This window comes from Neoarius graeffei, chromosome 2 (assembly GCF_027579695.1).
Source record: "Neoarius graeffei isolate fNeoGra1 chromosome 2, fNeoGra1.pri, whole genome shotgun sequence".
NCBI classification, from domain to species: domain Eukaryota; kingdom Metazoa; phylum Chordata; class Actinopteri; order Siluriformes; family Ariidae; genus Neoarius; species Neoarius graeffei.
The window spans coordinates 81,766,560-81,791,714 of NC_083570.1; the positions used below are offsets into that span (position 1 = coordinate 81,766,560).

The following is a 25,155-nucleotide window of genomic DNA, read 5'->3' on the forward strand; positions in this document are numbered from 1 at the left end:
CTAAGGCCGATCTCGTGCCATGAGGGAAAATATGATGATGATGTGGGTCTTGCACTAGTATGTCACAGGAAGATCCCAGTGTGGCATTGACTGGAGAAGCTGTCACAGAGCCGTCTATGTCAGCACCGCATCAGAGCAACATGAGGAGTGAGGAGCACCCCACTCCTCCTCCCTCTCTTGGGGATTCCCTTGAGGATTTCCCGTTAGAGCAGTCGCAAGATGGGACTCTGCGGCATGCATTTGATCAAGTGAGAGCAATCGATGGTCAAACCCTTCAGCCAAGCACGACACTGGCCTTCCCTTATTTTGCTATTATTAAAGATAGATTGTACTGAGTGAGGCAGGACACTCAAACTGGTGAACAAATAACCCAATTATTAATCCCAAAGAACCGTAGGGAACTTGTATTCCATGCAGCTCACTTTAATCTCATGGCTGGACACTTGGGGCAGGATGAAACACTAGCCTGAATAATAGCTGGTTATATTGGCCAGGGATTCGCGGGGATGTCTGTCAGTGGTGTGCGACATGCCACGAATGTCAATTAGTAAATCCCGTGGCCACTCCAAAAGCACCTTTGTGCCCTTTAATCGAGACCCCATTTGAGCAAATTGGGATGGATCTCATCGGGCCATTAGATCGGTCAGCATGGGGATATCGCTTTATTTTAGTTCTGGTGGACTATGCAACATGATATCCGGAAGCAGTGCCTCTCTGCAATATCTCAGCACACAGTATTGCGGAAGCACTCTTCTGTATTACCTCCCAGGTCAGGATTCCAAAAGAAACCCTACAGACCAAGGCACTACATTTATGTCAAGCACACTGCGTGAACTGTATGCGTTACTGGGAATTAAGTCTATCCGCACCAGTGTCTATCACCCACAAGCAGATGGCTTAGTGGAGCATTTTAATCAAACACTCAAAAACATAACTCGGAAATTTGTAAGTGAAGATACACGTAATTGGGATGAGTGCCTCGAGCCCTTGTTATTTGCAGTATGAGACGTCCCGCAAGCCTCCACGGGGTTCCCTCCATTTGAATTGTTATATGGGCATAAGCCGCGTGGCATTTTGGATGTGCTACGAGAAAATTGGGAGGAGGGACCTTCACCTAGCAAAAATGAAATTCAGTATATTCAACTGTGTGTCATCAGCATAACAGTGGAAACTAATACAATGTTTATGAATAATATCACCCAGAGGTAACATATATAAAGAAAAAAGCAGTGGACCCAAGACAGAACCTTGTGGAACACCAAACTTTACCTCAGTACGTCTAGAAATATCACCATTTATATCAACATACTGATAATGATCAGTTAAATAAGAGCTGAGCCAGGAGAGGGCCATTCCCTTAACTCCCACATTTTCTAGTCTATACAGAAGAATGGAATGATCAATGGTATCAAATGCTGCACTAAGGTCAAGCAGCACAAGTAGCGAGACACAGCCCTGATCAGACACCAACAGTAGGTCGTTTACTACTTTAACCAAAGCTGTCTCTGTGCTATGATTAGGTCTAAATCCTGACTGATACATTTCATGGATGTTATTCCTATGTAAATATGAGCGTAACTGCTGTGCCACAGCTTTTTCAAGGATCTTGGAGATAAAGGGGAGGTTTGATATTGGCCGATAATTGGACAGCTGACAGGGATCAAGGTCAGGTTTTTTAATCAGGGGTTTGATAACTGCTAGTTTAAAGGATTTGGGTACATAGCCAATCATAAGAGAAGAATTTATTATTTTTAGAAGCGGTTCAATTACTTCAGGTATTATCTGTTTGAATAGACGTGTAGGTAATGGATCTAGTACACAAGTTGAGGCTTTTGATGCCGAGATTAATGAAAGTAATTCAGTTTCTTTTAGGGGAGTAAAACATTCTAATTGATAATCTGATACGGTTATATTGTTAACTACAGGGTCACTTACATTGTCTGACCTTAAATTAGTAGATTGAATTTTTTGTCGGATATTCTCAATTTTGTCATTAAAAAATTCATGAAATCGTTGCTACTACATACTACAGGTATGCATGTGTCTATAGTGGACTTATTCCTGGTTAATTTTACTACAGTATTAAATAGGAATCTAGGATTATTTTTGTTATCTTCTATTAGGGAGGAGAGATAATGTTGATCTCGCAGCACTAAGAGCTTTTCTATACTTCAGGAAGCCCTCCTTCCACGCTAATTTGAACACTACCAATTTTGTTTGACGCCATTTACATTCCAATTTTCGAGTGGTCTGTTTAAATGTGCTAGTATAATCATTATACCAGGGTGCTAATTTTTTGACTCTGACCATTTTCCTTTTAAGAGGAGTTACATTATCTAAGGTATGGCGGAATGTTGACTCTAAGCATTCAGTTGCTTGATCCACATCATATACCAGGGCAACAGGATGCGATGAATTACTAATTAAAGGTTCCTAGATACTCTGATCAACTTTATAAACTACAGTAGAAATGACAGAAATGCTTCAATTACATTTATTTTCTAGGAATTGTTATGGGTACCAATAATTGTGGAACAGGTGATTTTATGAAAAATAATTATTTCTTAGTCAGGGATGTTTTCATTCATCTCATTATCTCTAGCTGCTTTATCCTGTTCTACAGGGTCGCAGGCAAGCTGGAGCCTATCCACCTATCTATAAAACTTTTGCTGCATTCAAATGATTGTGCTTCTATTTTGCTGCTATAATATGCTCATCTTATGTATGTTCTAGACAATACAAAAAGCACCACATGCCAAATAAATAATTGAATACATAATAACAATAATAATAAATGCTTCCAATGTTATAGTGTTGTTTGTATTTAGTTGCATTCACTGCATGAATATATTTGATTGACAATTTGACTGACAGTGTTTTGGCATATTTAACATTTATCCTCCAAAATAAATCAACTGTTTTGGTTTAAGATTGTGCAAGCCTTCAAATTTTCTCACTGAACATTTCTCCTTCACATTTTTCACCTGTAGGCATGTGACAAGATTTAACATGATATTGCTCAACCTACGTCTGTAAAGTCAGCTAACAACTTATTAAAATGCACCAGAATTCAGCAAATAACATGTATGATAATAAAAAACTTCTGGGGGAGGACCCCCAGACCCCCCACTAATCATTTCCTTCAAACCAATGTACAACAACCTGTACAATCTGTTACATTGGCCAACCAATCTACATTCAAACTGCCATAATGTGTAGGGGGGCACTACAAGACACACATAGGCCTACAACACACAGATAAGGTGTATATCTCTGTGCAATATGATATGGTTATCAAATTAGAGGGTTATTTTCCAAAAAGTATATTGGGGCAGGGCGGCGGGGGCAGGGGCGGGTACGAGGCAGAGCCCCCCCACATAACCAATCCCAATTTAACCCCTGGTGGTATATAATTGCCTTGTTGCTCTTAAAATTAAACCTGTGCGGTGATCATAACCCTTCTTGGAAATTTGAGGACCCCTGGTACGGTATAGATGCTACTATATGGATGAAATTAAAAAACACAGCACTGAAACAGAGGTCATTATTGGTGTAATTCTTGGTGGTCTTTCAAAATAATGGGTTTTTTTTTCTTCAGCATGCACATGGCCTAACTTCCTTTTTAGCTGTGTCAAAGCCGCAGACACTGAGAGAGAAAGAGAGAGAGATGATTGTGCTATAGTGAGCTCTGTAGGCTTGTGACTGAGGAGGCAGAACTACTGCACACCACCAGGCCATCACTAGTGACTACTTGGTGCCCGATGGCTGCTCCACCCAGTGCTGTAAATTCAAACAACTTTCTTCCTTTATCTCACTGTGATACCTGACACTCTCTTGGACGGTTTGTGGCTGCGAGTTTTGGTATTCTTTTATTTCCTTTTTTTATTGTTGATCTATTTGTTAATTATTTTTAGCGAACTTTTAAAACATTACCAGTACTTGAACTGTCTTGCGCTCGAGGCGGAGCGTCCTTACAGAAGGAGGTGAGTTCGCAGCAGGAGCAAACTTCTAACGGGACTTATGAGACCGAGACAGGCATCATGACCTGGCTTTCGTTAAGAATGTTACTCCTTGTGACTCTCTTCAGCTTCTGTCGGCTTAATCAGGTAGATATCTGTATTTTCTAATAACTTTGACAGTATTTTTCGGGTAAAAGGACTAGTGAACGATGGAGTGAAAAGTTTAAGTCTTGAACTGTGCACCTGTTCCGCCAGGTAGCGCACAGGGCTACATTCATCTACAACTCCATCACTGTTCATGATAAGGGTAAAGTCAGTCACTTCAGACTTTTTTCCCCCCTTACTTGAGAAAGTACTAGTTTTAATCCAGCAGGCTTGTCTTTAAGGTTTGAAAACCAGCAAAAATGTCAACATGTATCTTTTGCATGGGATGCGACATACAGTATTTTTCCTTTTATCTCATCTCATCTCATTATCTCTAGCCGCTTTATCCTGTTCTGCAGGGTCGCAGGCAAGCTGGAGCCTATCCCAGCTGACTACGGGCGAAAGGCGGGGTACACCCTGGACAAGTCGCCAGGTCATCACAGGGCTGACACATAGACACAGACAACCATTCACACTCGCATTCACACCTACGGTCAATTTAGAGTCACCAGTTAACCTAACCTGCATGTCTTTGGACTGTGGGGAAAACTGGAGCACCCGGAGGAAACCCACATGGACAACATGCAAACTCCGCACAGAAAGGCTCTCGCCGGCCACGGGGCTCGAACCCGGACCTTCTTGCTGTGAGGCGACAGTGCTAACCACTACACCACCGTGCCGCCCTTTTTCCTTTTATAAGTAAAGTAAAATTTATTTATAGTGCTTTTCCCAGACAAAACAGTCACAAAGTGCTTCACAATAACAGAAAAATTAAAAGGCTAAAACACAGTAACATAATAACACAATGAGACATAGTCACAGATAATGTAGCAATAGGTATACAATGTTAACCAAAAGCTAGTTTAAAGAAATGTGTCTTTAGCTGGCTTTTAAAACAGTTTACAGAGACAGCAACCTGAGATGAATAGGTAGGGCATTCCACAATTTAGGGGCAACTGTCTCAAATGCACGATCACCACGGGTTTTTAGACGAGTACGTGGGACAGACAGGTTTTGATTGTCAGACCTGAGAGAGGTGACATGGATTATTTATCATCACATTTATAATGAGCTTTAAAAATGCCAGAAATTACAATTGAAAGTGCGGCTTCAAAACATTTTAAAAGTTCTGGATATGTTCACAACAAAAACATAAGGTTCATGCACAACATATCATGCATTTCATCTGAATGCAAACATCAAAACTCTTATTCAATGGAACTAGAAGACTGTGCAGCATGTGAAAGGTTTGTGCTAAGACATTTTTCACATTCACTTTCTGAGCCATAGTGAAGATTGAAACTAAAAGTGTCTGTACAATGGTAGGCCAGGCTAAAACTAGTTGTATAAAAGTGCTAGTGTTGTTTGTGTATTTGCATTATGTTTAACACAAATGCACAAAAATAATAAGAAGTCACATAACTCATAGTGGTGTTCAAAGACAGGTTTCAAGTGAAGTAACCCAGATTTTGTAGCGCAAGTAAATAGCTTCATAAACCAGCTTCAGAAACCTTGCTTATTAGCTTGCCCCCAAGCTGTAAACTGATGACTCTAAAGGTTTTTTGGTCTTTGCTATGTGTAGAAATTGTACAATGCTAAGTTCAGGGAATGTAAAGCATTATATGAAGTGGTTATGCCACTATAGGCCATTGTTGAAAGTTATATAAAGGCACTTCGAAAAAAGAGAAGTGAAACATTTTAATTCAGAGGTTGCTTTCCGATTCATGACCTTGCAAATGAATGTAGTATAATAATTTCCCAGTAACATCAAACTGGATATACAGGGCTTTCTGTCAAATAATAATAATAATAATAATAATAATAATAATAATGTATACAAATGGCTGTTTTGGTTGTTTAGTCTACAAGCACTGAAATTAATATAGTTTGATAGAAAGTATTTTTTCTTAGGAAGAGGCACATAAGACTGTTTCCTAAGGATAACAGGAAACACTTTGAGATAAAAAAAAATCACTTGATCTTAAAGAAGCTAAAATTGGGATAACTGAAGTTGTTACTTGTGGTGGGAAAATGTTTCGTAAATCAGTGTGTATGTAACTGGTGCATGCTACCAGGATTTGTGCAGCATTAAGGCCTGCTCAATGTAAAAATCGATTCATCACTGGATAATTTTATGCCAAATTTGTCTGCAAGATGGATTTCATGTCATATAGGTACACTGTACAAGAACGTAATAGGAACGCCCTGCTACTGAAGGAGAAGTTTGGAATAGAGCTTTCTCCTGATATTCATCATCAGAGCATTGAACTAACTAAGAGAGAGGAATATATAGAACTGCACATATGTCAGACACACACACACTTATTTATTTATTTAACAGTTATTCCATGAAATAGAGTCATACATGAGCTGATAGCCGACGAGGTGCATAGCACCGAGTTGGCTATAAGCCATGTATGACAAGATTGAGTGGAATAACTGTTTTATTCTATCCACATTGAGAAGCAGAGCATTTTTATTTTTATTTTTTGCAAATTTGATAAATAAAAACTTTATACAAAATGTCCAACAAAATAATTTCCGCATAGAATGTAAACAAACCAGCAAAATGACAGTAGCAATTTGTGAAAAATGCGATAATAATAATTCTTGAAAAATAAAAAACAAATACATTCTTACCATCAAATACTTTTATTCCATATTTTGTTACTTTTTTGTATTTTTTTCTTATTCTTCTTTAGGGTATTTTGGTGGTTGGCAAACCAACTTAAAGGTGCATTACTGCCACTGACTGGGCTGGAGTGTGGAACAGGAGATACTGTGGAAAAAACAACAACAAAAAACGATATTTTTTTAGTTATTTCTGTTTCTCTTAAATACTTGAGAACAATTTTGGGGGGGTTGTTTTCGAGTAGAGTTTTTATTTTGTGCTTGATTGGTTCATCAACACACTTCACCATTTTGTTTTTCTCTATTCATGGTATATGAGCTGATATGCTAGTAGTAGAGTAGTCTATTAGCACGCGCAATTGCTCATATCTAGTGAATGTGGATAGAATATATATCCATCCATTATTTGTAGCCGCTTATCCTGTTCTACAGGGTCACAGGCAAGCTGGAGCCTATCCCAGCTGACTATGGGCACAAGGCAGGGTACACTCTGGGCAAGTCACCAGGTCATCACAGGGCTGACACAGAGACAAACAACCATTCATATTCACACCTACGGTCAATTTAGAGCCACCAATTAGCCTAACCTGCATGTCTTTGGACTGTGGGGGAAACCGGAGCACCCGGAGGAAACCCATGGAGACGAGGGTGCATCAGTTGCCCCCTAAAAATGAAAAGTTCCTCTGATCATGATGCATTTTTGTTTTTATGTTCCTTTTGGTAAGAAAACACACTGGGTGAAATATTTTAACAAAATTCAAAAGTTTAATGGTGGCACCAGAAGCTCAAAGTTATGGAAAAAGCTGCTATTTTATGACTTTTATGACAAAATTTCGATCACTTTTCATGAAACATTATGGCACCTTATAGAGTATACCAAATATCTTAGATACACATTTTTAGTACATATTCTAAATATATTATCAAGCACAGTTTGAGTTTTAGTTGTTCATTGAATCATTGTTCAACTACTTTTAAACAATACAAATGTATTATGAATCACATTAATGCTTCTCAATCCCTTGCAAAGGTTCTTAACATGATCTCTGGCTCACAAGAAATCAATAAATGGAGTCCAACATTGTGATTCAAACCTTACGCAAAAACATAAAATAAGCGTTTTTTGCAAAAAATGAACCTCATGGTGCCACCATTAGACTTTTGAATATGGTCAAAAAATTTTACAGGATGTCTTTATTGGTGAAAAGGAACACCCAAACAAAAATGCATCAGATTTTATGAAAGTGAGGGCAACTGAGGCACCCTAATATATATATATATATATATATATATATATATATATATATATATATATATATATATATATGAGGGTAAGTCAAAAAGTTCTCAGACAGACCTTATAATTTCAAAAGGAATTCAAAAGAATTAAAAAAAGGAATACAAAGAAGTAATTCTCTGATGGAAACATTGCTTGCAGAAGTGTTTAGAATTAAATGTAGGATATGTAGAGAAATAGCTTTGTTATTTTCATAAATAAAGATTTATTTCAATTTGTCTGAGAACTTTTTGGCTTCCCCTCGTGTGTGTGTGTGTGTAAGTAGCAGTGGTCATTTCTATGTCAGAAGTAAGTATGTAAAGCAAAGTAATATGCAGTAGACAGCAAATGGTAGCTTCAGGTTTAGGTTCTGAGTAAGTGATCAAAAGAGTTCAAATGTCAGAACTCTCAACTCCTCAGCTCTATGCCTTCTTTGTATCCTTATTATGAAATAATAATAATAATAATAATAATAATAATAATAATAATAATAATAATAATAATTCATTTATATAGTGCCTTTCACAATGCCAAGGTCGCTTTACATACACTCTCAGAAAATAAAGTAAATTATTCTCCCTTTAGGGGTACAACAGCTCGTCACTGGAGCAGTACCCTCTAATGTACTTATTTATACACTTTATATAACAGGTATGTATCTTTTTGGCCCTAAAACGGTACAAATAGTTACCCTGAGGTCCAATAATGAGCCTTAAGGGGTACGTTAGTGTAGATTGTACCTTGGGGGACAGAAATAGACTCCGACTGTACTCCTATTTCTGACAGTGTAGGGGAAGGAGGAAAAAAACAGATTAAGCAGTAAAAGAAGAAGACAAGTGTTCACTGAAAAGAAAAGTCTTTAATTTAGATTTGAAAGAAGAGTAGTCAAAGAGTGATTGAGGAAGAGAGTTTCAGAGTTTGGGGCTATGGCACTGAAGAACCTACCTCTCAGGGTCGAAAGTCAGGTGCATGGGACAGCAAGGAGATTATTGGTAGAAGACCTGAGAGAGTCAGAGGGGGGGTAAGGGGTCAGGAGTTTGCTGAGGTAGAGCAGAGCAAGGTTACGAAGGGCTTTATATGTAAGAAGCAAGATAAAAACTTTAGATAAAGGTGTCTTCTAATGAAATGTATTCTTGAGTGAAAAAGCACACCTCAGCTTTTTTTTTAAATTACAGGATGCCATTATCTTAGGTTGAGGTTGCACTGCTTAATTTTCAGTGGTATTCAGGAAGAAAGAACAGTAAAACTGTGTCAGTTCAGGAGAAAGAAGTGCCCTTTAGTGCACCTCTCTGAACTGATGATTTGGAGTCACTGGGGTGTGTGATAAAAATCTCGTCTGCATTTCTTTCCTGCTATTTTTCTCATGCTTGATTGTTTGGCACTTTGTTGGGTAGAGGTGCAAGTGCTAAGACCAATAAGTTAATAGATTTAATATGTCAAAGTGTAAAAAGGCGTCTGTGGGTGTAGCAAGTGTAAGACTTGTTGCCTTTGTTGAACTTTAATGGGTGACAGGTGAAGGACAAACCTCATTATGCTTTGTGTCACTGCATAATGGAATTTTATCTCTGTTTTACTTTTAAGCTGCCTACCCTGAAAAAATAATCTATCTATCTATCTATCTATCTATCTATCTATCTATCTATCTATCTATCTATCTATCTATCTATCTATCTATCTATCTATCTATCTACACTCTTAAAACACATGTGTTGAAAATAACACAACTTGCGTTGTTTTTTAACACATCTCTATGTCCAGATTGGGACAACAGAACTTTTGTTCATTTTAACACATTATTTGTTATTTGTGCAATTTTGGTGTTAAACATTTCTGAAATATAACACAACTCTTGTTGAAATTAAACTTGCACAAAAGATGTGTTGATTTCCAACACATTCGTTTTAAGAGTGTATATATATATATATATATATATATATATATATATTAAAACACTTATTGACATTGCAGATTTAATGTACGATTCCTCCCATTGCTGCATTTGCATGTACATTTACATTTATATTTTACAGATAATTCTCTGGATAATAAAGGATACTTTTTTTTGGATATTGAGCTATCATCCTCATAATAAAAATCAGATATTTTTAACTTTGAATTAAAAAAACATCGTAGCAATATTTTGATGTAAAACTTCTCACATACCACCAACTCTTATTTGTCAGAAAAATCAGATCTAACCTTATAATTCCAAGATCTTGCTTTACATTTACTTGGCAGATTTGCTATTCTGTTGACTTGCTTGTTTACTTGAAAAAAAAAAACACGGGCTTATGCAAGTACAAGTCATCTAAAGTCTTAAGATGATACTAACAAGGCAATGCTAGGAACAGAAGTCAGTGCTCAGTTATCAGTTAACTTCAGAAAATAACTAATACAATATGGTTAAGGCTCTGAGATACTGTATCAACAGGTTGAGGGTTCAAGCCCCAGCACTACTAAGCTGCCACTGTTAGGTCTTTGAGCAAGGCCCTTTCTGCTCCAGAGACACCATATCATGGCTGGCCCTGTGCTCTGACTCCAACTTCCTAACAAGCTGGGATGTGCGAAGAAAATAAGTTCACTGTGCTGTAAAGTATATGTGACAAATAAAGGGTTCTTCTTCTTCAATACGGTATATAAATATGCAATACCCTGACCAGGATTAAGTGCCTACTGGAACTGAATGTGTGATCAGATTAACAATATGGTGTGGTTTTAGTTATTCTCTTTCTGTTATTTCTAATATGCATGGTAATTGCCAGTTTAGCTACTAATTGAAAAGGATGGTCTAAAGTCTGTCTTAGAAGAGTCCGCTGGGCATTTTTGGTTTTGATAGCAAATATAAGGGTTTAAGTCTGATATAAAAAGCCAGTGGATTGAGTACAGCAGTGGTGTGGCATGGCCTTCTGGATTAGATGCTAGGACTTAGAAGACCAGCCAGGGCCTAATTTCAATAGTTTAGTTTTAGTAGTTGCATTGTGAGTTTGATCTGTTCCTGGGGTATGAAGACAAAGCTGTTTTTCTATTTCCATATTGGCATTTGCCTGGGCAGAACAGATACTCAGGAACCTATAATGTGGGCATTTGAAGTCTGACAGAATGCTGCACTGCTTTGCATAAAACCTTGTAAAAGATTGTTTTACATGGAATCCAACGTCATTCATATCGGGAAATGTGTGCTTCTGGTTATATATTTAAAGCAACATGCATTCTCAGAACTGTATCAGTTAAGAGGAGAGAGTCTTTGTAATATTATTTTTTACTGAAGCATTGTTCATTAACGCTGGGGTCAAGGAACAGGCAGACAAGTTTATCACTGGCATATCAATAATCAGGGTCCAGATAGGCACATAGTGTGATGAAAGAACAAGGAAATAAAGTCCTCTATAACAGAGCTCAGCACTGCAGATTTACATATGCATGACTTCTCAAGGAACAGAGCAGAAACATGACGCCTAAAAAGAGGGGTGAAACAAGGAACAGGCGAGGCTACAGTAACTACAGACATGAGTGTACAAGACACAGAAGTAACAAATGTCAAAATATCAAGAAAAAAGAAGAAGAATCGCTTTTGACTTGATTTGGAATGTTTTTATTGTGCTGAAACAATGAAAATACTTTTATGTGCCTTCCTCATTTTCATGCTTATCTGATAGTATATCATGCCAACAAGGTTGTACTGATGAGTTTTCCATTTAGATTATGGAACTGTTCCCAGTGGTAGGAACATCTGATGTGGTAAAAACTACTGAAATTTGGAGTGTTGAACCTCCATCACAGACGGTTTTTGTTGTTGTTGTTTAATGAATATAGGTTTATTGATTCAGACTGCTTCTAGACATTCATAAAAGGACAGTTTCACCCACAGTGCACTATTCTCAGTGGCAATACATTTCAGGTAGCTGGTTGAAACATAACGCTCATTTCACGATTCACCTAATGTCTATATGATTAATAGGAAAATCAGTAACAATGCAATTTACGGTAATATGAGGAAGCTTATGAGTCGGGCCTCTTTATTTTTTTCTCTGTATGTGAAACCAACCATATCTTTTTTTAGCCTATTTACATATACTAAAATATTGATGGCTATGTAGTGCTTAGTTTCACCATATGAATATAACTGGCACTTTTTCTTTACTTACAGTACCAATGTCTTATACATATGCAATGGTTTTAGACTAAATCAGAATAACATTTTTATGGCTTTTGACAGCTGCAACACAGTGCATGTGGTTGTTTTAACTCTTTACCCCTTAATGACTACATATGATGACCCTGTGTATATCACATAATGACGACATATGACGCCTTGTCTAAAACCTTGTCAAAACCTTGTCTTTAGACTTTTTTTTTCTTGTAAATATATTCTAAGGGTGAACAGTATGTACATATACAAGGGTAGCTGTAGCAACTGCTTTAAGGGGTAAAGAGTTAAAGGCAAAACCATGAAACTGTGTACTCTGCAGTAGCTTCGAATAAAAAAGAAAAAAACCTTTGCTTTAAAAGAATTTGAATTTAAATTAAACTGGTACACATATAGGAAATTACATTGTTTGGACAGAAAAGCTGAGGAGTAAAGAAAAATGTAAAACTTGTGAATCCGAATTGAAGAGTTGTGTAGTAAAGTGGATTCATGTCGTCTAACCTTCATGTTTTGTGATGATGGTATTTACTTTTCATTGTTTGATGCCCCCAAAACAGTTTTCCTGAAAACATGTGAGCAGAGAACCATTGAAATCTCATCTCATCTCATCTCATCTCATTATCTCTAGCCGCTTTATCCTTCTACAGGTTCGCAGGCAAGCTGGAGCCTATCCCAGCTGACTACGGGCGAAAGGCGGGGTACACCCTGGACAAGTCGCCAGGTCATCACAGGGCTGACACATAGACACAGACAACCATTCACACTCACATTCACACCTACGGTCAATTTAGAGTCACCAGTTAACCTAACCTGCATGTCTTTGGACTGTGGGGGAAACCGGAGCACCCGGAGGAAACCCACGTGGACACGGGGAGAACATGCAAACTCCACACAGAAAGGCCCTCGCCGGCCCCAGGGCTCGAACCCAGGACCTTCTTGCTGTGAGGCGACAGCGCTAACCACTACACCACCGTGCCGCCCCCATTGAAATCTGTGTTAGAAATTTTCATAAATATAAATTAAAGAGGGTTTGGAGTTGCTGACACCACAAACTTGATGGGTTAAGACATAGTGACAACATTCAATTCCAGAATTATTGCTGCTCTTTGTAAAGTTTATGAAAAAGTAATTATTAAAAACATGTGGTTAATTAGCCAAATCTCACACTGAAAGGGTGAAATAAATACGTCTTTCAATTAAAGTAAGTTTATTCTAAGGGGGAGATATATATATATATATATATATATATATATATATATATATATATATATATATATATATTTTTTTTTTTTTTTTTTCCGGATGAACTACATCCAGGACATAATTCTCAATATGTCACTCATGAGGATATCGATGAATTATATTTTTCATATTGGGGGAAAAACCTGTATTCTTTTAGCTATTTCTGTTTCTTTTAAATACTTGACAACAAAGTGATATATCTGACTTGATGCGCTCCGCCATTTTGTTTTTCTCTACTCATGGTATATGAGCTGATATCATAGGAGTAGAGTAGCCAATCAGAGCGTGCAATTGCTCATATCCAGTGAATGTGGATAGAATAAATATATATATTCCATCCACATTCACTGGATATGAGCAATCTGATTGGCTATTCCATGACTAGGCTATCAGCTCATATACCATGAATAGAAAAAAACAAAATGGCAGAGCATGTTGCTGAACCAACCAAGGACGAAATAAAAACTCTACTCAAAATCAAAACCCCCCAAAATACAAAAAAGCAACAAAATATGGAATGAAATTATTTTATGGTAAAAATGTATCTTTTTTTAATTTTCCAATAATTATTATTATTGCATTTTTTTCACAAATTGCTACTGTCATTTTGCTGGTTTGTTTACATTCTAAGCGGAAATTATTTTGTTGGACGTTTTGTATAATATTTTTATTTATCGACTTTGCAAAAAATAAAAATAGAAATGCTCTGTTTCTCAAAATCCAGTGAATGTGGACAGAATAAAACAATTATTCCATTCAAGCTCATGGCTTATAGCGAACTCAGCGTTACGCGCCTCATCGGCTGTCAGCTCATGTATGACTCGGTTTTGTGGAATAGCTGTGTATATATTAAACATGCCACAATTATTGGAATCTATACTGTTTTTCCCTCAGGGTCGTGGGTGGGCTAGAGCAAGTGAAATCAACATTCATTAGAGTCTTGCATCAAGTTGGAGTCAATCCCAGTTGACTTTGGGCGAAAGGCAGGGTACACCCTGAACAGATTGCCAATCTACTGCGGTCTCAAAAGTAGCCGGTCACCGGCGGCAAATCGCCGTCTGTGGCTTGTTATGCCGCCGGCTATTGTCAGTCGAGTCACAAAATTTAATATTAAATATTTCTGACGGGAAAAAAAGTTGTGAACGTAAATTACATCCACTATGTCATGTATGTCCGTTGCCGCGTCAACTTTGTTTACATCCTTGACATGAGTGCAGCCATTACTGCCCCTTGTGCCATATGTAAGCCGTACTCTGATTGGCTTAGAGTGTTCCATGGACTGTGAATGGTTCATACCATCATGTGACTCACAAATGGCGACGAAGAGAGTTGCAAGCGGCTCCATGCTGGATGCGTGGCTAAAAAGGTCTAGAGGGAAAGGTAAGTACGTTTTGAACGCAAATGTATTCTGTCATTGTGTTGATATAGAAAAATAAATACGTCTTAGTCCACCATTTCTCAGCCTTGCTTAAGACATTATAATCGCAGATCGTAAAGTTGACTCTGCGTTTGACAGCTGCTCGAAAAAACAAACTGCGTGCGTAACAACGCTAATCAAGCTTAAGCTAGACGACCCGCCTCAAATACCCGTCCCGGGTAAATGTTATCCCAATTTTAGATGACCTGTTCCAAACCATCCCGCCCCATGAAAAATTCGTACTTGCATCTCTCTCTCTCTCTCTCTCTCTCTCTCTATATATATATATATATATATATATATATATATATATATATATATATATATATATATATATATATACACACACACTCGTATAATATTTGTTGTGCCTAACCCGCACTAAATAACTAGATTTATATAATTTCTATTCAGTAGGCCCCTACATGATTAGGTTGATGAGATTTGGATAAAAGTTATTTTCAGTAGAAATGCTGAGACTGTCAATGAGTGCTGCTAGCTGCTGTTTTTTAATAACGATGAAGTCAGCTGATGAAGTAGATGTAGCTGCATTTTATGTAACAGTTTATTGACTGCCAAAAAATAAACATTTTGATTATAATTGAAGTTGTTTTGTTCTTCGTCTGTATTCAAGATTTCACCATATTCTTCAATAGTATTAGAGAATCTGGAGAAACTTGTCACCTTAGCTTAGGCCAAGTTTACATTAGAATGTATCTGTCTCGTTTTCTTCGCGGATGCACTGTCCGTTTACATTAAACCGCCTGGAAACGCCAGGAAACGGGAATCCGCCAGGGTCCACGTATTCAATCCAGATCGTGTCAGCTCCGGTGCTGTGTAAACATTGAGAATACGAAGATACGCGGATACGCTGTGCTGAGCTCTAGCTGGCGTCGTCATTGGACAACGTCACTGTGACATCCACCTTCCTGATTCGCTGGCGTTGGTCATGTGACGCGACTGCTGAAAAACGGCGCGGACTTCCGCCTTGTATCACCTTTCATTAAAGAGTATAAAAGTATGAAAATACTGCAAATACTGATGCAAATACTGCCCATTGTGTAGTTATGATTGTCTTTAGGCTTGCCATCCTTCCACTTGCAAGTGGTAAGTGATATGCGCTGGGATCTCACACACAGCGGCTCAGTCCCGAATCACAGCTTGTGCACTTCACTCGCGTGCTCTGTGAGCTGCGCAAGGCCAGAGTGCGCACCCTCCAGAGGGCACTCGCTGTTCAGGGCGGAGTGATTTGGAGCGCAGGATGCCTGCGGAGCCGAGCGTATCCGTGTATTGGTATTGCTGTGTGCATGCAAATTGTGTATTGGTGTTGCTGTGTGCACACTAATCGTTTTAAAAACGTTAATCTGATGATCCGCTGATACGGTCTAATGTAAACATGGGCTTAGTCAAAGTGCACATCAGACTTAAAATTATTATATCATCCATATGTGGATTTCAATCGGACTACTTTTTATGTGTTTGTTTGCAAATATTTCTGAAATTTGATAAAATGACTGAGGTATGGTTTCATATTTCAAGTTTCCAAATAGTATTGATTACCCTTTATTTTCACTGTTAAAAGTTACCAGAGGCCACCATTTCTCAGTGCATTTCATAAAATTTTCCGTGCCCAACGGGAGGAGCACCCCCCTTTGAAACCCCCCCTGCACGCTTTGCGTACATTATGTCTGCCGCTGGCAAACATTTTACCATTTTGCACCCTGCTGTAAATTATTTGTACCCTGCTATTCTCCCAAACTTTGAAGCCCCTGAATCTATTGTAGGGCTAACACAGACAGAGACATCCATTCACACTCACATCTATGGGCAATTAGACAGTTGAAAACAATGATTTGTAAATAATCTTTGACCTGTATTGCACTCAAAACAATACAACAGCATATTATTTGATGTTTTACCTCGTGATTTTTTTTTTTCAAAATAAACACTTATTTCACTTTTAATTCTTGCAACACTTTTCAAAAAAGTTAGGACGGTAAAGCATTTACCACTTCATAATGTTATAATTCCTTCTCACAACACTTAAAAGATGTTTAGGGACTGAAGGCACCGAGTGATGAAGTGTTTCAGATGTTATTTTGTCTCATTCTTCCTGCAAACAGGTCTTAATGTATGCAACAGTATGGGGTTGTCATCATATTTTTCATTTCAAAATTCACCACGTCTTCTCTTGGCGACAGAGGGGACAGGCACACTCTGTGGTAAATTAGGCTTGCACCCTTACCCTTTACAAAGCAAATTGCCTCCAGATTCCTTGAATCATTTAATGCTATTATGCACCATAGAGCAGGGGACATCAAACTACGGCCAGTAACATAATACTAAAGGCACATTTGTTGTATGTCAACTAACTTGTTATTTCTGCCAGTAAGATCCTATATGAAATGTGTAAATGATATCACAATCCGGGACGGTACCGTGGTGTAGTGGTTAGCACTGTCGCCTCACAGCAAGAAGGTCCTGGGTTTGAGCCTTTCTATGTGGAGTTTGCATGTTGTCCGTGTGGGTTTCCTCCGGGTGCTCCGGTTTTCCCCACAGTCCAAAGGCATGCAGGTTAGGCTAATTGGTGGCTCTAAATTAACCGTAAGTGTGAATGGTTATCTGTGTCTGTGTGTTAGCCCTGCAATGACCTGGCGACTTGTCCAGGGTGTACCCCGCCTCTCGCCCATAGTCAGCTGGGATAGGCTCCAGCTTGCCTGCGACCCTGTGGGACAGGATAAGCAGCTACAGATAATGGATGGATGGATGGATGGATGGATATCATAATCCTTTGTCGTTACAAAACCATCATTGTGCTGCACTGCACACACTCGATTTGATTGCAACTGTTCCACACCTAACCACACCTCTTAATAATGCATTCATTCAAACTCAACCCTTTTGTTCCATTTGTGCTGCTCTGCATCAAGATTCTTATGAAAATACCAACATTATAAAACACTGTAATTTTGTTAAAACATGCCACAGTCATAAAAAAAAGACGTGAATGTGACTGTTACAAGTCAGTCCTACTGACTGGTACAACAAGGTGTTAAAGGTTTTGACAGATGTTTTTTACTTCTTGACCTTGGACTCTCAGCTGATGGACACATTTTCAGCCTGGTGGTTTTGTAGTCTATTCACTGTGTTTCAGTGGATAGTGGGAGTCAAACAGCAAATCTGTACGAGTTGTTTTCCAGTAAATGGCAGTGTCTAAATTTTTATACTCCTGCTGCATACTAAACAGGCCAAAATAATTGCTAACATGAGGCGAGTTGCTATTTATATAATGTTTAACTGTGGAATTCAGGCTTCTGGGTAACATCCTGCAGTTTACATGTTACATGCATTACATTACATTATAATAATGGCATTTAGCAGACACTCTTATCCAGAGAGACGTACAACATAACCAGAGCAGCTTGGGGAGCAGTTGGGGGTTAGGCGCCTTGCTCAAGGGTACTTCAGCCATTCCTGCTGGTCCAGGGAATCAAACCAATGACCTTTTGATCCCAAAGCTGCTTTTCTAACCATTAGGCCAATGGTTTCCGAATTTGATATATTAAGTTCAGTCTAATTTATAAAAGTATACTTTAATTTTTTGATTACACCCACTGATGTTCTGGATCATTATGTTGATCTCTCTCTCTCTCTCTCTCTCTCTCTCTTACAGAACGTACAAGCTGAAACCACAGGTAAGTAATTTAGAACATTGATAACTTTTGATTTTTTTATATGCCATTGGAGTTTATATAAGAGATTGATTGATTGATTGATTGATTGATTGATTGATTGATTGATTGATTGATTGATTTAGAGGTTTCCTTTGAAATCAAACCAGGATAGCTACAGCTATCAGGCCAGTAAGATCAATTTTGTAGTGTGAGAGCTGACATCATTGTTCGATGGAAAGTGGGCCAGGAAATAAGTGCGGTGCATGTCTTTCAGATAAACTTAATGGGAGACTATAAAAAAATGTATTTTGTGGTGGAGCATCTTTGATCAGAAGGTCACAAAGTTACTCTGATCATCCAGGGCTACTTATGTGAATGTTTGGAGTTCAATATTATGCCTCGCAATAAACATAAAGTAGAAAATATGATTGAACACTGTGGAATGTGAAGGAAGAAGATAACGGACCTGAAAGAGAAAATATTATATTTTTATCTTATATTTGTATATTTTATATACTTTAAATATTAGGTAATATTTAAAGCATTAGCCCTGTGATGACCTGGCGACTTGTCCAGGGTGTACCCCGCCTTTCGCCCATAGTCAGCTGGGATAGGCTCCAGCTTGCCTGCGACCCTGTAGAAGGATAAAGCGGCTAGAGATAATGAGAATGGGATTTAAAGCATTTTCCTGTTTCTTGATTCTCACGTGTCAGCTGCAGTCTGAAGCTCAACAGCGCCATCTACTGTCACAAAGCACTCACACGAGATGAATGTTTTCTAGCACATGCTTGTGCTAGGAAATGTTTATTATTAATTAAGATCTTATAAATCTTAGACCTTATAGATGTCTAAGATCAGGTTTTGGCATTTCATATTTGCATAATGATCATGTGACTGGTGGATGCAAAGAGCTCTACTGTTGTACAAATGGGGATGTGTTCGGTACTGGAGAATTTGGCCCTATTTAAACATCAAATTAATTAGTTTTATAATATTAAGACCAGTGTTGGGGAGTAACGAATTACATGTAACGACGTTACGTAATTTAATTACAAAAAAAGTGTAACTGTAATTCGTTACAGATACAACAGGAAAATATGTAACTCAGTTACAGTTACTTATGGAAATATTGAGAATTACAATTTTAGTTACATTTGAAAATCAAAAACCTTTGCGACATGAGCAAGGATATTTTTATTGCTTTGCGCATAATTTTGCCGTTTCCCGCCACGGCTCCTTGTCTGTCCTGGGTTTTCCTATCATGTTTGCCAGCAGCAGCGCCACTCTGTTTCTGTGCTTGAGCACTAGAGCAGCAAGAAGCGCGCGGTTCAGTTCAGCTCAAGCAGCAGTCAGGGCCGTAACTACCATTGAGGACACCGAGCTCATGTCCTCGGCATTTTTTTCCCACAGTTTTTTTTTTCACTCAGAAATGTGAAATTAATATATGATGAAAATCGTTCTGACTTTGATCGGTGGAAAATTCTAAATTCAGCTTGCATCCCCCTGTTCTCATTTGTTTGTCTAAAAATAAAGTCCACATAATCATTTTTAAACGAAGCTGAAATATCCGACATTGGAAACATTTCATATCCGGCAGCCTCGCGATAGTCAGCTAAGCACCGCGGGATACACAAGAGCTGAGAAGTGTCTCATCAAGGTCCGACTCCGCAGCCAGGCAGTTTGTCAATTAGTCGTGGAATCTGAAAATTGACATAAGATGAAGAAGTCTACTACACTAAAACAAACCAAACTCAGCTCTGGAAAGTCAACAAGTGAGAGAAAAAGAAAGAGGGAAGAAGGTGAGTTAATTTTGCCGGTCACTGACAGCTATGTGCCGGAATGCTTATGATCATTAACAGTGCAATTTTAATTAGCATTTCAAGCAACAACAGTCGAAGCCACTTAGCTAGATAGGATTTTGGTTTTCCAGGCGGCACAAACTCTTTTATTCTCTCTCTCTCTCTCGATGATGTGATTTGGTGCGTTTCAGATCAGAAAAGGCTGGACAGTCGTGACCTGTTGTTTATGAAGTTATTGGGTGCTGACGAGACTTGAGCTATTTTGCTAACTTACCAGACTATAGGCTAACGTGAACACAAGACACTATTGTTTTGATCATTGGTTGTATTTTCGAACGGAAATGAAAACGGGTAGCAAACTTATTATGTTCACATTTTATTTACAACATGATGTACCGCCTCTGACTGCTTTCTGTCAATCATGAGCAGCCCAGCCGCGTTCACAGCTCCTCCTCCAATCAGCAGCTGGAGATGAGCCTCCTCTCGGGAAGTCTTGTCCCGCCCCTCTTATTGACTCCCATCTCCAGTGAGGCTCAGTCTCCGAATGGAGCGTTTTAGTCGGTTTTGTCCAATAACCGTCTAGTATTTTGCTATTGAAAAGGGCAGATATTTTTTAAAAAGCAATTGAAGTCCATTCAGGCTCGGCTAGATTGCGTTGTCACTCTCACTCACTCACACTCACTCACACTCCATCACTCACTCAAACTCTCACTCACTCACAAACTCTCACACACACACTCCATCACTCACTCAAACTCTCACTCACTCACTCTCACACTCTCTCTCTCACTCACCCACACTCACTCACTCACTCACGCACACACATACACAAAATACTTTTGTGATCGTGCAGTTTTGAAATTGTTAAAATAAACATGTTCACCTATGTACATGTTCATCTTGTTGGGCTTGTGATTTTGACTCGTTTCCAAAATGTATGAAAAGTCACCATATTAGGACATTTTTTTTTGGCAAATAAGATGTATCGCAATGTTTGACCTCGGTATTTGAAAAATCCTGGTTACGGCCCTGGCAGCAGTCATGTCAGACGCCTTCAAGCATTGGAAATTTAAGAAGCATTTCATCTACATCACTGAAAATGGCTCAAATTTAACTGTCCAATGCAAGCAGTGTTTGCCGGCCATCAAGAAGTTGTCCATGTCGAAGCAGTCTATGTCAAACCTAAGGAAACATTTAGAGGTAAGTGCAACTCACTGGTTTATTTCCGATCAGAAGGCATTCATTTTGAGGTTGTAAGCACATTAACAGCAAGGTAGGCTATGCTGATGAAATATGTTGAACTACCAGCTCTAGAACAACTGACACCCACCTACATACCATCGTTGTTATTAATCCCAGTGGGCAACATAATATAATGATGTACGATTGATTCACTGTCATATATCACAACAACGGTTAAGCACACATGTCGTTTCCCTAGTTAGCTATGTGCTAGGCTACTACCATTCACTTGAATGTGTTTATTGTTTATTGTATTTTTTTGTAATCAACATTCCATTGACTCTTAAATGTTCAATGACTGACTACCCATCGTCAGTCTTAATTCTTGATGGGCTGTATTGTGCCATGTTTCATTTTACAAGCAAAGAGAAAAACAAGAAAAATAAAATGTGATGTACAAGTCTCACTTTGGTTATTTATTACTAGATTAAAGTAGAACACTTCATTGTCATTGCACATGTATGAAGTAATGAAATGCAGTTTGGCATCTAATCAAGTGCAACACGTGCAGACTGCACATAATGCAGTATTTAGAGACAAAATGCCGTTATTTACAGCTAGTGTAAGTAAAGATGGTTATATGTGCAGAGCATGTATGCGCAGAGTATGTACAATGTAGTTATGGCAGTACAATGCACAGGGCAATGAAAAATAGCATGGTATAAATAAATGTGATGAATACAGATGGAATCATTATACAGGTAATCCTATACCACTGTAGATAGGGCTATACAGATGTGAATTGAAGAGGAACAGTATATGGATGGTAAGGTGTGGATAGAGGGGAACGAAAGACTGGTCTTTGGGAAGAGTTCAATAAGGTGACCGCTGTGGGAAAGTGGTTTCTGAACCTGCTTGTGTAGTCTGCAAACTGTGAAAACAGTAGAGCCTAGGGGAGGAACAGAAGAGTATGGCCCCTATGACAGGAGTCTGAGAATCACATGCACGGTGCAAGCATCTCTTATGGACCTCCTGTGATTGCTTGTCAGCAATTCCCTCTCAGCTTAGTACTGCTTTAAGGTTCACACTGTCGGTTTTCAAAAATTAAATGGTGAACATGGGTCAATATTCATTAAAACCTTAAAGTAATTAAAAAGTAATCCAAAAGTAACTAGTTACATTACTTTTTAAAAGTAATTGAAAAAGTTACACTACAATTACATTTTAAACAAGGTAACTTGTAACTAACGAATTACATTTTTAAAGTAACTTACCCAACACTGATTAAGACTGTATGCAGAAACCTTCTCTTTTTCATTTTTTTTGTTACAGAATAAAGTGATTAAATTTATTTCTGCTAAACTACAAAAAATGGTTTAGAATGTAAAAGAAAAAGAATAATTAATTGATCTAATTTAGAGTATGGCCTGTCCCACATGATGCCCTAAGTCCTGTGGTCCTTCTCTAAGTCTGCTCTTTGATGTGCGACAGTTAGAAGGCTTGTGGGCGTAAAAGTGAGCATTGGACACTGTCTTCAAGACTTGATCACATTCCTCACACGTTAACAAATTCATATGATATATCGTGGCAAATTCAGCTGATTGCATTCACTGGCTTGCCATTTAGCTGAAATTCATTAACTTAGTGTCATTAGTGTCATTACTCACTCAAATAGTTGTGTTTCTACAAGGTATGAGCAAGAAATAATAATGTTATGAGTCACAAGTTCAGTGACTAATGAAAAATTCATTTTTGTCATCTCTTCTCCAAAAAGACAGAATTGCACAAGAGCACATTGTTAAACTCACATGATGATAGTGTAATCAGTAGCTTCATATAAACTGAGAGGTAGGCTATAGGTGTAACTGATCACATTCTTTAATCACTTGAATGAATGAATAAATATCTTACATAAGTTCTAACCCTAATGCTGCTTAAATTGAGCACTTTTAAAGTCGAAAATTCAAAATGGGATGACATCCTCACCAACGTTGCAGAAATGCAAAGATGATCTTGAGACCACAAATGCACCATTTGGGACAGGCCACAATGCTCGGATGTAATGAAGTGAGTGAAATGTCAGGGATGGGGGGTCTGATTATTTTCTGAGTGTAGGGTACAATGACATATTAATCATTCTTGCTGTAGACCTCTACAAGTTGGGTATTGGCGATATTAATGGAAACACAGACCAGATAGCATCTGTATGAGCTGAGAATGTGGCTGGCTATAACCAATGATTGTAAAAAATAAATAAATAAACATGGACAGCGTAATGCCTTGAAAAAAGTGAAGCAACCACTTTTCCCCTCAGAAATTAAATTTTAAAACATTATTCTACTCTATCCTAAGAAGATGTGGCAATGACAATAAAGTGATTGACAGCCTTGGCATTGCGCTGTACCTTAGTATTGGGAGAAGGGGGCAGGCCTACCAAATGTGTAGATGTAGTTGTCTTCAACTCTTGTCTCAACTGTGCAGACTCTAGTTCCAGATAGCAGCAGTGAAGCCCTCCTATGCTAACTCTGGCTCCAAATTTGACAACATGGGAGAGAAATTTTGGCTTCGTTTCTATATAATGGAAGGGCATTGAGCCACGCCATCCATGGGTTTATTTATTTATTTATTTATTTAAAGTAATTGGCTATAACAAAGTAAATCCTATTGCTATTAAATATTTACATGCATAATTGATGACTCTTAACATTAATGACGAAAATACATCATCTGTGTCTCTATCAATCAAAAATAAGTCCTGGACTCCTGTACTGCTGATATCATTCATATACAATCGTTTTAATAACAGAAATGAAAATTATGAGTTCAGGGGTTTTTGTGTCTCAAATAGTTATAAGGTCAACTCTATAATTATATATATACAGTAGAGAGGATATTACACAATGTTAAGTTTATCTTCGAATGGTAAATGGATATATCACAAGTGAGCGAAGCAAACAAGTGACATATTTTTCAACACATGAAGATAAACTTCATATTTTTGTGCCACCGTGTAATGTTCTTTATATTTTATGGACACGTCCATAAAAAATATGCAAGTTAATCAAAATCAGAATTTTAATTTTGAACCAGTTTGCTATTTTGACAATGCACATCCAGTCAGTGGTAAAATACTGGGAGTGACGTCATTGGAGTGAAATATTGGAAAATATGTCACCCAGATCTGCCACTCAAATCTGCAGTGTATTTCATATGAAAAATGTGAGTTTTTCAATACGAGAAGATAAACTTCAGATCTTCAAGCCAATGTGCGATCTCATCTCATCTCATTATCTCTAGCCGCTTTATCCTTCTACAGGGTCGCAGGCAAGCTGGAGCCTATCCCAGCTGACTATGGGCGAAAGGCGGGGTACACCCTGGACAAGTCGCCAGGTCATCACAGGGCTGACACATAGACACAGACAACCATTCACACCCACATTCACACCTACGGTCAATTTAGAGTCACCAGTTAACCTAACCTGCATGTCTTTGGACTGTGGGGGAAACCGGAGCACCCGGAGGAAACCCACGCGGACACGGGGAGAACATGCAAACTCCACACAGAAAGGCCCTCGCCGGCCCTGGGGCTCGAACCCAGGACCTTCTTGCTGTGAGGCGACAGCGCTAACCACTACACCACCGTGCCGCCCCCAATGTGCGATTTTCTTTTTATTATATGGACAA

General features: G+C 38.4%; 1 protein-coding gene across 1 annotated transcript in view; it reads left to right on the plus strand.

The window, feature by feature from the left end:
• The first annotated feature begins 3,748 nt into the window (after nt 1-3,748).
• LOC132870011 (receptor-type tyrosine-protein phosphatase eta-like) overlaps nt 3,749-25,155 on the plus strand; it is a 245,813-nt gene continuing 224,406 nt past the window's right edge. The window contains exon 1 of the mRNA XM_060903556.1: nt 3,749-4,106. Within this exon, the coding sequence (XP_060759539.1) occupies nt 4,041-4,106 (66 nt within the window). The 5' untranslated portion in view covers nt 3,749-4,040. The remainder of the gene's footprint in view (nt 4,107-25,155) is intronic.